General features: G+C 41.5%; 1 protein-coding gene across 1 annotated transcript in view; it reads left to right on the plus strand.

The window, feature by feature from the left end:
• The first annotated feature begins 4825 nt into the window (after window positions 1-4825).
• LOC131553953 (uncharacterized) overlaps window positions 4826-12397 on the plus strand; it is a 65765-nt gene continuing 58193 nt past the window's right edge. Inside the window, exons 1-3 of the mRNA XM_058798943.1 lie at window positions 4826-4944; window positions 6947-7285; window positions 8535-8870. Of these exons, the coding sequence (XP_058654926.1) occupies window positions 4899-4944; window positions 6947-7285; window positions 8535-8870 (721 nt within the window). The 5' untranslated portion in view covers window positions 4826-4898. The remainder of the gene's footprint in view (window positions 4945-6946; window positions 7286-8534; window positions 8871-12397) is intronic.

A 12397-nucleotide genomic window follows, 5' to 3' on the forward strand; every position in this document is an offset into this window, starting at 1 on the left:
GAGAGGAGCTTCACTTGTTGGTTCTGGAGGGTTCGACTGTGGACATCATCTTAGGTCGCCCGTGGCTGGTGCAGCACGATCCCCATCTGTCCTGGAGGACTGGAGAGGTCCTAAAGTGGGGTGAGAATTGCTTCCCTCTCTGCTTCCCCAACTTACCACAACCATCCCATCACATACCTGTCCACACAACCTCCATTGAAAGTCCCCAGGAGAAATTATCCATCGACATCCCTTCCTGTTATTCCCTCTTTAGTGACGCCTTCTGTCCTAAAAGGGCTGCCCAGCTACTACCACACCGGCCATGCAATTGACCTCATTCCGGGTGAGCCAGTACCACGAGGAAGAATATATCCACTATCACCACCGGAGCAAAAGGCCATGGAGGAGTATATTGAGGAGGCTTTGCAACAAGGATACATCGTCCCATCTACCTCCCCTGCTGCTTCCAGCTTCTTCTTCGTTGCGAAAAAGGACGGCGGCCTACGACCCTGCATCGACTACCGAAAACTCAATGACATCACAGTAAAGTACCGGAATCCTCTTCCCCTTGTCCTAGCAGCATTGGAACAACTTCGCGGTGCCACCATATTCACCAAACTGGACCTCCGCAGCGCCTACAACCTCATCCGAATCCAAGAAGGAGACGAGTGGAAAACCGCCTTCGTAACCCCTACCGGCCATTATGAATACCGGGTGATGCCGTATGGGCTAGTCAACGCTCCCTCGGTATTCCAAGGATTTATGCATGAGGTGCTCCGGGAGTTCTTGCATCGTTTTGTAATCGTGTATATAGATGACATCCTCATCTACTCCCGGAGCCTGGCCGACTATCGCCAACACGTTGCGGAGGTCCTCCAACGACTCTGACAGTACCAGCTATACCTTAAGGCCGAAAAATGCACATTCCACCAACCCTCAGTTCACTTCCCCGGATACATCATCGACCAACGTGGCATCCGCATGGACAAGGGGAAGGTGGAAGCAGTCACCTCCTGGCCCACTCCCACCAACATCATAGAACTTCAAAGATTTTTGGGATTTTCCAATTTTTTATCGGCGATTCATTTCCAACTACAGCACTGTCACCAGCCCACTCACTGACCTGCTCAAAGGCCGATCCAAGACCCTCACCTGGAACCCAAGGGCCCTCGAAGCATTTCAAAGTCTCAAGAGTGCCTTCACTAGCGCCCCACTCCTCGCACACCCCGATCCCAGCTTACCATTCATTGTGGAAGTAGACGCATCCACCACGGGAGTGGGGGCAGTCCTATCGCAGCAGCAGGGGAAGCCTCCCAAACTCCATCCATGTGCCTATTTCTCCCGGAAACTCAGCCCGGCGGAAAGAAACTACGACATAGGCAATCGTGAACTTCTGGCCATTAAACTCGCCCTAGAGGAATGGAGACACTGGTTGGAGGGGTCAAAACATCAATTTTTAGTCCTGACAGATCACAAAAATTTACAATATCTCCGCGACGCTAAACGACTCAACCCCAGACAGGCAAGATGGGCTCTATTCTTCATGAGATTCCAGTTTAAGATTTCCTACCGGCCCGGTACTAGGAACGTCAAGGCGGACGCCCTATCCCGTATCCATAACCCAGATGACAGCAACGATGAACCCGAGACCATTCTACCTTCCAAAATCATAGCCAGCCCCATCCAATGGACCTCTCCACCAGTTGCCTCAACCACTCCACCAGCTAATCCGCCGGGCTGCCCTCAGAATCTTCAATACGTTCCCAGAACCCAACGTACTCCGTTAATTCAAACCACCCATACTTCCCTTGGTACTGGTCACCCAGGGGCCAACGCAACTCTCTCGCTGCTACGAGATCGCTTCTGGTGGCCCAATATGGCCAGGGATGTTAGAAGGTTTGTGCGAGGCTGCCCCGACTGTGCCATCTCCAAAAGCTCCCGTCATCTTCCAGCCGGCAAACTCCATCCAGTACCCATACCTCAACGCCCTTGGTCACACCTAGGAGTCGACTTCATCACAGACCTACCTGCATCGGATGGAAATACCTGTATCCTTGTCGTCATTGATGGATTTTCCAAGTTTTGCAGACTCATTCCCCTCATTGGCCTTCCCACGGCACTCCAAACCGCCGAGTTATTATTCAACCACGTATTCCGCTATTATGGCCTGCCGGAGGACATCGTATCAGACCGAGGACCCCAATTCATTTCTCGAGTCTGGAAGGCATTCTTCTCCCTCCTAGGTGTGACCGTAAGCCACTCCTCCGGATACCACCCACAGTCAAACGGGCAGACCGAGCGCAAGATCCAGGAAGTGGGACGCTTCCTGAGAACCTTCTGCCATAGCTGCCAGAACTCTTGGAGCCAGTTTCTAGGCTGGGCCGAGTACGCCCAGAATTCGTTACGCCAAAACTCGACTGGACTCACTCCCTTCCAGTGCGTACTCGGTTTCCAGCCTCCCCTGTTTCCCTGGTCAGGTGAACCATCCGACGTCCCCGCCATCGACTACTGGTTCCGAGAGAGAGAGAGTCTGGGACGCAGCACACCATCAGCTCCAGCAGGCAGTGCGCAGACAGCGAATGACAGCCGACGTCCGAAGATCGACCAACCCCGATTACCAACCAGGGCAAAAGGTTTGGCTGTCAACCAGGGACATCAGACTGCGCCTGCCTAGCAGGAAACTTTGTCCCAAAAAGTGACCGCATAAACCCGGTCACCTATAAACTACAACTACCCCCACAATATAAGATTCACCCAACATTCCACGTATCATTACTCAAACCCTTCTCTCCTCCTGTCTCCACAGGGCCTGACCAAGACGAGGAACCCCCTCTCCCGCTCATTATGGATGAAGGAGCTGTCTATCGGGTCAAGGAGATTCTGGAGTCCCGGCGTCGTGGTGGAAAACTTGAGTACCTAGTGGACTGGGAGGGCTACGGCACTGAAGAACGCTCTTGGGTACCCAGAGACGACATCTTGGATCCAACACTGCTCGAAGAGTTCCATTCAACACACCCCGATCGCCCAGCACCGGGGCAGACCACCACGACGCCGAGGGCGGCCCTCAGGAGCAGGCCGTGGAGAGGGGGGTACTGTCACGGACCAGTCAGGCCCTACATTTCACCAATCACAGCATTCCATGTCACCAGAATACTTATCACGCGCACCTGCACCCGATCACAGCCATCATCAACACAAGTACTTAAACCCTCACAGCAAACACTACCGCGTCCGATCTCGTTAATTGCAACGTGGACTCCTGCCTCAAGAACTAAACTCCCGGAGATATCCTTCTATTGCAAATACTTACTTTGTGTACCTTACCTGCTGTCTCTACCATCTTGTGTTATACTCTCCTTCCAGATCGTCCGTCGTCCGAGTGTGTCTGTCGTGGTGGATCCCCTCGTCTCATCACCCCGACAACACTGTAAAGAGAACTCTGTTACTATCATCCTCATACGCCTGGAAACAATCTCAAGATTGCCTACTCACCTCAGGATCTCCTGCTCACCTCTCAATTGCACCAACCTGTTCAATAAAATCACTTATATTTATCACTTACCCTTGTGTCCGGCCCTGACTGTAACACAGATCACGTTGAAATCTTTATATTTTATCATGCAGAATGTAATATTCTGTAGGCCTATTTATTCTGTATGTAGGCCTTATGTATAAATAGGATTAGGAGGGGAGAGCTCTGGTACAATTCAAACTTTTCACTGCAACTGTATTTTTCACAACATTTAATACATTTTTTCAGTGCTGGCTTATTTTAGACCTTCATGAGATCCTCCACAGTATCAAGTTTTTGCCAGGTATGCGGATGTTGGATATGCTATAGTGACGGTATGGCTATAGTTTCTTATCTCCTATTTTGACTGAAATTGTGTTGGATATAATTCTTTAAATTATATTTTAAAGTAGTTTGGCAAAAATACTTGACTCATTGCTTAATTACCTTCCCCTTTTCTCAATGGCATCATAAAAATGTAAACCAAATAATACAAAATTAGCTTATAAAACGATGGAGTATTGGTTCCATGCCGCTGTCTCCTTTGGCTTGCTTAATTGGGGACACTTGACTGATTGCACAGACACTATTGGATGAGAGCTGAACTGGATGATGACACACTGAATTAACCGACTTGGTTTCACTTTATTTTGATGGTCCCTTAAACACATTCTATTGACTGTAAGTAATGTTGCACCTACATTTCTACTAACTCTCATTAGAGTGTTAGTAGTGTATTAGTTGACTGGTAGGGTTAGTTAAGTTGACACGTTCTTGCAAAGTTACTTATAGTCAGTAGAATATCTGTTGGGAGACCAACACAATAAGGAGTTAGTAGATATGAAGCAGACAGTCTACTAATACTCTTATGAGAGTTTGTTGACATGTAGTTGCAACATTACTTAATGTCAACAGAATGTTCTAAAGGTATCATCAAAATAAAGTGTTACCACTGACTTTAACTGGAAAAATGACTCTTTGTTATTGTCCTCATGCATTATTGTACAAACTATTTTCCTGTTTGATACTGTAAAGCTGCTTTGACACAATCTGTATACTCAGAAATAAAGGTACAAAAGCTGTCACTGAGGCTGTACCTTTTCAAAAGGTACATGTTTGTACCTAAAGTGTCCATTTTGGTACCTTAAAGGTACATATTAGTACCTAATAGGTACAAAAGTGTACCTTTTGAAAAGGTACCGCCCCAGTGACAGCTTCTGTGCCTTTATTTCTGAGAGTGTATTGTTTAACCACAGTGAACTTCCCTGGAAAAAAACTTTCTTTCTTTTTTCTCTTTAATAGTCTGATCATTTCCTGACGTGTCAGTAGAGCTGCTGTCTGTCAGTGAGACTCGATCTAAAGCTCTTCTGCTGGGTTTGAGCTCTTCTGGAAGCTGGACTTTAGAGAAATGATGCTCATCTTTGGACTGATGCTGCTGCTGCAAACTGCTGCATGTGAGTCTCTTTTTTTTTATCAATGAATCATACCATTGCATACAAAAGGAACAATTACACTAAACAGAGTCTTTAATACTAACCGTTTTCAAAGTAGCCTATGTTAATTTTTGAGAATAGCAAAATATTTTTTTCTCCAAACTTGCATTAAAGCGTCGATTGAGTTTTGAATTAACTTCCTTCTGTGAACTGATTCTTATCACAGAATAAGGCAGACATTCTTTTATAGTATTTTATACAGTGATGAAGGCTGTGTCGATTAGCATTGCCTTATAAAATTTCCATTATCTATATGAAAATACCTGAGATGGCTTAAAGAACACAGATAAACCATATACTGTTGCAAACGTTTGTTGATTCGCTTGATGTTTCAAAAGACAAAACATTTCTATCTGCAGTTTATTCAACTACCGCAACACCTGGATGCATTTGTACATATAAAGGCTTTCCTGGAACGACATAAGTTTCATTATTACGAATGAAACATAAATTACATGAGAGAGTTTAGCGCTCCATAATGGTGCCTGCACTGGATTATTATGTGTCATATTAAAGTATGTGTACATTCCAGTATACCGGTATAATGCGACACCCCTAACTAACACAACAAAAATATCACGATTATTGTTAATAGCCTGGTATATCACAACACCTCTAGCCTACACTCTTAAATTAATAGATGTTTGTTCAATTTACTGAACTTTATCAACTTTATCAACTTATTCAACTTATAAATCAACTTATTTATATAGATTCATTGTATTCAGTTCATTTAAAGCACAGGCATAAACTTGTAAAAAACACACTAACTGTAATCTACACCCGATTATCATTTTTAGTTACATCAGTTCAATTATCAATGATAATCAGGTGTAGATTACAGTTAGTGTGTCTTTTACAAGTCAGTGTATTAATGAGTGGGATGTAAACTGAATGTTTGTGTTAAAAAGCCATTTAATCAAAATTATGTTTTGTTTTTTTTTCTGGCTTTTCAAGATTTCAAAGTTTACAAGATTAGCTTTTTAAACATACACAATTTAAACTTTGGGAAAGATGGATCAAGGATATTGATTTGAAAGGTGTTTGTTACTTGAATGCTCTCTAGATTGATGATGTCCTTCCTATTAATAATATATTTCAATATATGTCGACACTAAGGTTTTCCTGGTTAGCATGGCCTCATGTCAAAACTACACTCAATATCTTTCTCTGCCAAATATTTTTACAGGCATGAGTTTTTGATCTGAATGAGTATTAAATGTTCTGAACAACACTGAAGGTTTTATCCAGATCAGAAACAACACTGGATTGCATGATCAAATCCAATGTCAAAACCCATTTTTTTTAAAACAAAATTGAGGTCAGACATGAAGCAGAGGCTGAAACAGGCTGCTGTTACTATAATCAACAGATTGACAGCTCTGTGCTGATGGAGAGCCCGTGTGATGAACCTGAGTAATGACAGAGACCTCAGTCTCATCATTTCAGCACAAACTGAGCTTCTTTATCAGGAGAAAATTATTTCACAAACTGCAGTAATCAGTGAGAGTTTGTTAATACACTTTCAAACCACTCATAAAAACTGACATTATTTTGCTGGTTTTTCCTGTATGTTTTGGTCATTTGGTAATTTTGTCCCTGTTTTTGTTTATTTGTACTTTAAAGCAGGAGTCTACCTACCCCAACCCTAAACCTACCCCTTACAATAATGAAAAAAATAGTAATCATAGTTGTACAGTGTGACAAAAATTATGCTATTGATGTGCGCATGCTCAGTAGCGCCATTCGTATTCCTTTTAGCCTTAATTTCTCTTGCTTGTTACACCACTAACACGGATATGACATAATAATCACCTCATCAGTTAGCAAGGACATAATAAAACCATATATATATATATATATATATATATATGTCCAACTTCTTCTTTTACCCCTTGCAATCCACTCTGTTCTCTCTCACGTTACAAACTCTCTCTCTGTGTGTGTGTGTTTTGTTCTTCAGGTCTGGATCGGGTCTGCAGTTTTGATCAGTCTGATCCCTGTTACGCAGCTCTGGGACACAAACTCAATCTGCTGATGGTGCTGGACGCGAGTGAATATGACCTGAAGATACAAAAGGGAATAAACAACACACAAGATGATCCAGTTTGTAGAGTAAAGAATGACAGGATGAGGATGAATGAATGTGATCTTTATAATAACAGACCTGAAGTGACAGTCATTAATGGGACTCTGATAATAAACCGTGTGATCAGAGCAGATTCAGGGAATTACACATTAAAACTCTCTCATCGCTCAGACGGCACAGAAACATCTAGATATCTTCAGGTCATTGTTGAAGGTACAGAAACTCTCTCATCAAACTCATTACAATCTCATGTTCTCCAAAATGAATCAGTTGAATCTCTGTGAAGATTTTTATTGCAGCTCATTATTGAATGACTAGAAGAATTTAGTCAAAGCATCTGTACTTTATTCATTTATTTTGATCTGTTTAGACTTTTGAGGTATAATGTCAAACAAACATTTCCTGGTTATAACTCAAAAAAGTGGCTAAGATGAATGTAAAAATAAAATAAAGTTGTTTGTAAATTGTAAAAATGTAGCTATAACAGCTGTATATAAAAACAATAGAAATATATGCAATATGTAAGGAATAATTGACGACGGGCCGTTGAGGTTACACCTCGGGTATGCATTATTTTTCTAATAATTCAACGGACCAAAGTCAATTATTCCGCTTATACTACGGTTGCCACACCTCAAGACATCGATCAGAGGATATATTTCAAGGCATTCGTCCAGTATTTCTACTTAAATCGCTATTGTGAGTAGGATTATTTCTTCCGCATTTCATCCAACGCCTCCGTTGCTAATTCCAAAATGTCATTTTAAACCTAGTAATGGAGGCTTGAGCCGTTGATAACAGACTAATGCAGTTAATACAGTTGATGACTAAGTTATGAGAGAGAGAGAGAGAGAGAGAGAGAGAGAGAAAAATTACCTCTGTGCGTCTCTCAATAGTGTTCGGCGACAATGTCTCTAGTCATAGTGAAACTTAACAGTTACTTCCTTTGAATTTCTTCACGAACCGTTGTTGTTACCTCGCTTGTCAGAAGTCATGTAGTTTTTAAGTTGTTTACTGATAAAATCGTCAGAGTAGCACTAACAACATTAGCGCGATGTATGCTGGTGCAAACTGTAGCTGTATGTGCGGTCTGTGAGGGAGAGATATGTGGTTTCCGTACATAATAAAGCGCAATTTTGTGGCAAAAACATGGACATGATCTGTCGTTTTTATCATATTGTTTACTATATTTATTTGTTTGGCCGTGTCGTTGTGGGTCTTGGTTATTTTGCTGTTGTAAGACCTTTGAAATAACAGAAATCATTTGGCGAAGTGATATGGACATGTAATAATGCGGTCAAGAGCTGCCTGGAACTACATTCGCCGTGCGTTTCCCTGAAAATAATTGCACACCTCAGAACGTTCGTCAGCCAATCAGATTCAAGCATTCAACGGCCCCGTAGTATAACTCAGTTTAGATAACTGAGTAAGTTTGTGTGTGTGTGTGTGTTTTGTTCTTCAGGTCTGGATCAGTTCTGCAGGTTTGATCAGTCTGATCCCTGTTACACAGCTCTGGGACACACACTCAATCTGCTGATGGTGCTGGACACGAGTGAATATGACCTGAAGATAATAAAGAGAATAAACAACACACAAGATGATCCAGTTTGTAGAGTAAAGAATGGCAGGATGAGGATGAGTGAATGTGATCTTTATAATAACAGACCTGAAGTGATAGTCATTAATGGGACTCTGATAATAAACCGTGTGATCAGAGCAGATTCAGGGAATTACACATTAACACTCGATCGCGCAGATGGCACAGAAACATCTAGAGATCTTCAAGTGATTGTTGAAGGTACAGAAACTCTCTCATCAGACTCATTACAATCTCATGTTCTCCAAAGATCTCACTCTCATGCAAATTAATCCTTTGAATCTCTGTGAAGGTTTTTATTCCTGTAGCACACAGTAAACACACTACATCCTCCAGTAATAGTAACACCATTGTCCTGTGTTTGTCATGTGACTGTGATGTGTCCCTCCCTCCAGCTCCTATTGGCTCAGTGGAAGTGTCAATCATCTGCTCCTCCAGTGGGGTGATGAGGGTGTTCTGCTCCTCTGAGGGGGATCAACTCCTCTACAGCTGGACTCTGAATGGAGATCCACTGATGGATGGAAACAGCAGCATTGATCTGGATGAGAGAACTGATGGAAACATCATCTGCAGCGTGAAGAACCACGTCAGTCACGCACAGAAGACCATTAGACTCGAACCCTGTCCTGCTGGTGAGATTTTAATACATGAATGTCCACATACTGTATATACACTGAACAAAATTATAAACGCAACACTTTTGTTTTTGCCTGATCAACCTGATCAACTCTATGCGAAGGAGATGTGTTGAACTGCGTGAGGCAAATGGTGGTCACACCAGATACTGAATGGTTTTTGGACCCCCCAGACCCCCCCCGGACCCCCCCAATACAGTAAAACTGCACATTTTAGAGTGGCCTGTTATTGTGGCCAGCTTAAGGCACACCTGTGCAATAATCATGCTGTCTAATCAGCATCTTGATATGCCACACCTGTGAGGTGGATGGAGTATCTCGGCAAAGGAGAAGTGCTCACTAACACAGATTTAGACAGATTTGTGAACAATATTTCAGAGAAATAGGCCTTTTGTGTACATAGAAAAAGTCTTAGATCTTTGAGTTCAGCTCATGAAAAATGGGGGCAAAAACGCTTATAATTTTGTTCAGTGTATATACTGATATAAAACACTTAATTCTCTTAATTGGGCTCTTAATTCTTGAAAAGCATCATTAGTTTGGGTCCCACTTTATATTAGGTGGCCTTAACTACTATGTACTTACATCAAAAAATAAGTACAATTTACTTATTGTGTTCATATTGTATTGCAAAACACATTTGCTGCTATTGAGGTGGGATATGGGTATGGTTAGGGACAGGTTTGGTGGTGTGGGTAGGTTTAAGGGTGGGTTAAGGTGTAAGGAAGGGTCAACAATGTAATTATAAATTTAATTGCAGAAATTAATTACAGATGTAATTACATATATCTATTTTTAAAAATAAGTACAGTGTAAAAACATGTTTGTAAACAATATGTAAGTATGTAAGTACATAGTAGTTAAGGCCACCATATATAAAGTGGGACCCTAGTTTGTTTCAGCTTGATCTCAGCAGTGAATTGTGTTGATGTGGTTCAGAGCAACATGATCTCACAGAATTCCGTGTAATGTTCACGGACTTAATTAACCCCAAATCTGTGGTGGCATCACGGAATCGCCGAAAATTCCGTGATGGGCTCACAGAATTGATACCAATGTAAGTCAGTGACAGGCATCAGCCGTGCTCCACGCACGGAAACCCTTAGCATCAATATGCCGACGCGATACTGGGAAATTTATCGTCATCATTATTGTTCAGAACTGGGTAGGTTTAGGGTAGGGGTGGGGTCAGGTACTCCAGTGAAAGTATAACTGCATCGGAGTCACTCTTTTTACGTGGTCCGATGCAGCGCTGGTGTTGAACCGGTGAATCCGTGCATGGACCACGGGTGATGTCTTCTGTGAGCCCATCACGGAATTTTCGGCGATTCCGTGATGCCACCACAGATTCGGGGTTAATTAAGTCCGTGAACATTACACGGAATTCTGTGAGATCAGGTTGTTCAGAGAGAAAGCAGGTGATTCTGATGATTTATTACAGGATCAACTACTACAGCTGTGACCTCTAGTGTGACCTCTGCAGTGACCAGCAGCACACAGACATCAGAATGCAGTACGAGTTTAACAAACACACTCCTGGAATCATGAAGGATGGGTTTGTTTTGTGTCTAATGGTTGTTGTTCATGTGTTCAGTGTCTGTGGTGTTTGTGCTGGTCTGGTGTTTCCAGCTGATGGTTCTGTTGGGTCTGTTATGAGCTTTTCACATCTACATGAGACACACGTCAGGTGAGAGACATTTATCATCATTATTATGGATTTGACATGCAAATATTAAGAGTTTGATGATGATGATGATGATGTGATGTTTTTAGGAGAGAAACAGGAAGATCAGAAAGTGAGGATGAGAAGATTTAGAGAAGGACATGAACACACAGCAGAAGATTCATGAGAGCAGCAGCAGAACTTCTGTATTTTCTATGATTTTTAACATGCTTAGCCACACTTTTGCATTTTTTATTCATAAGCCCTCTGTGTTATCATAGAATAAGGATAAACAATATGTTCTTTAAAACTGTAAATGGAGTTCATGTTAAAATTGAAATGAGCTTTGGTATCAAGTTAAATAAAAAATAAAATGATTTCAAATGGAACTATATTTTCAGGCAAAAGTCACAATATCAATATCATGATATTGATTTTTATGAGGATTTATGTAATGCAGTCAGTTTTCATATTCATCAACAGAAAGCACATGTTAAAATTTAAACAGACATTAAAAAAGAAACAACATAAAAACTAAATCTTTTTTTTTTATTTTTTATAAATAAATGAGTGCAGCTATAATTGAAGAACACAAACACCTCATATTTAATAGTAGGCCTATTAGATTATTTGCTAATTGCATTTAATAGATTACACTTTCAATAAAACTTTTGTATTTGGTTTGTAAAATATGCTTATATGCATGTGGGCTTTTGTTGCATTTACACTGTTTTGACTGCGTCACCAGCTTTCTGAACTGACTGGTTGAAATGAATTTATACAAAGTATAAATTCGTTTCTATCATCACTACCAGGAAGAGCAAGTACATTTTAGTTGTTTATTGAGAAAAGTGTTTTTAAAACGGCAATATATAATCAGGAGGTGTTGATCTAAATGCTTTTTAGTTAAATTAATATATACATCAGGGCTTTCTAATTCAATACTGATCATTCAAAAATGTTTAATGCATTGGGTCTTTATACGTTTGGACCTCTGCTCCGACACCACCAGAACCTGACCGGTCCCGGAAATTATAGCTGTTGTTTTACTGTTTATTACTGTGAGGCCCGTTTCACACTAGATGCGTTAAGTAAAATATTTTGTACCTGAAATCCATCCTGAATCCTGATATTTTTTATCAAATGTATCTGTCAGGGGTGTAAATTTCATCAAACAGTTGGGGGGTAATAAACAAAATTTCTCAAGAGCAATTTTTGAAGGGGACACAAATAATACAGCTAAAATTGTCCTCGTAAGGATATGTATAGAGGAAAGCCTTACTACTGTTAGTGTAGCAGGGAGACCGTGCGGTTTTCCCGTGGAATTGAGCTACTTTATCACTGTTGAAGTGATCACAACAACGTGTATTTTATCCCCCGCAACGTGGTTTTTACCAGGGGACCCCCTTGAAACGCGGTTAGTTCGGGCT

Source organism: Onychostoma macrolepis, chromosome 14 (assembly GCF_012432095.1).
Source record: "Onychostoma macrolepis isolate SWU-2019 chromosome 14, ASM1243209v1, whole genome shotgun sequence".
Classification (NCBI taxonomy): Eukaryota; Metazoa; Chordata; class Actinopteri; order Cypriniformes; family Cyprinidae; genus Onychostoma; species Onychostoma macrolepis.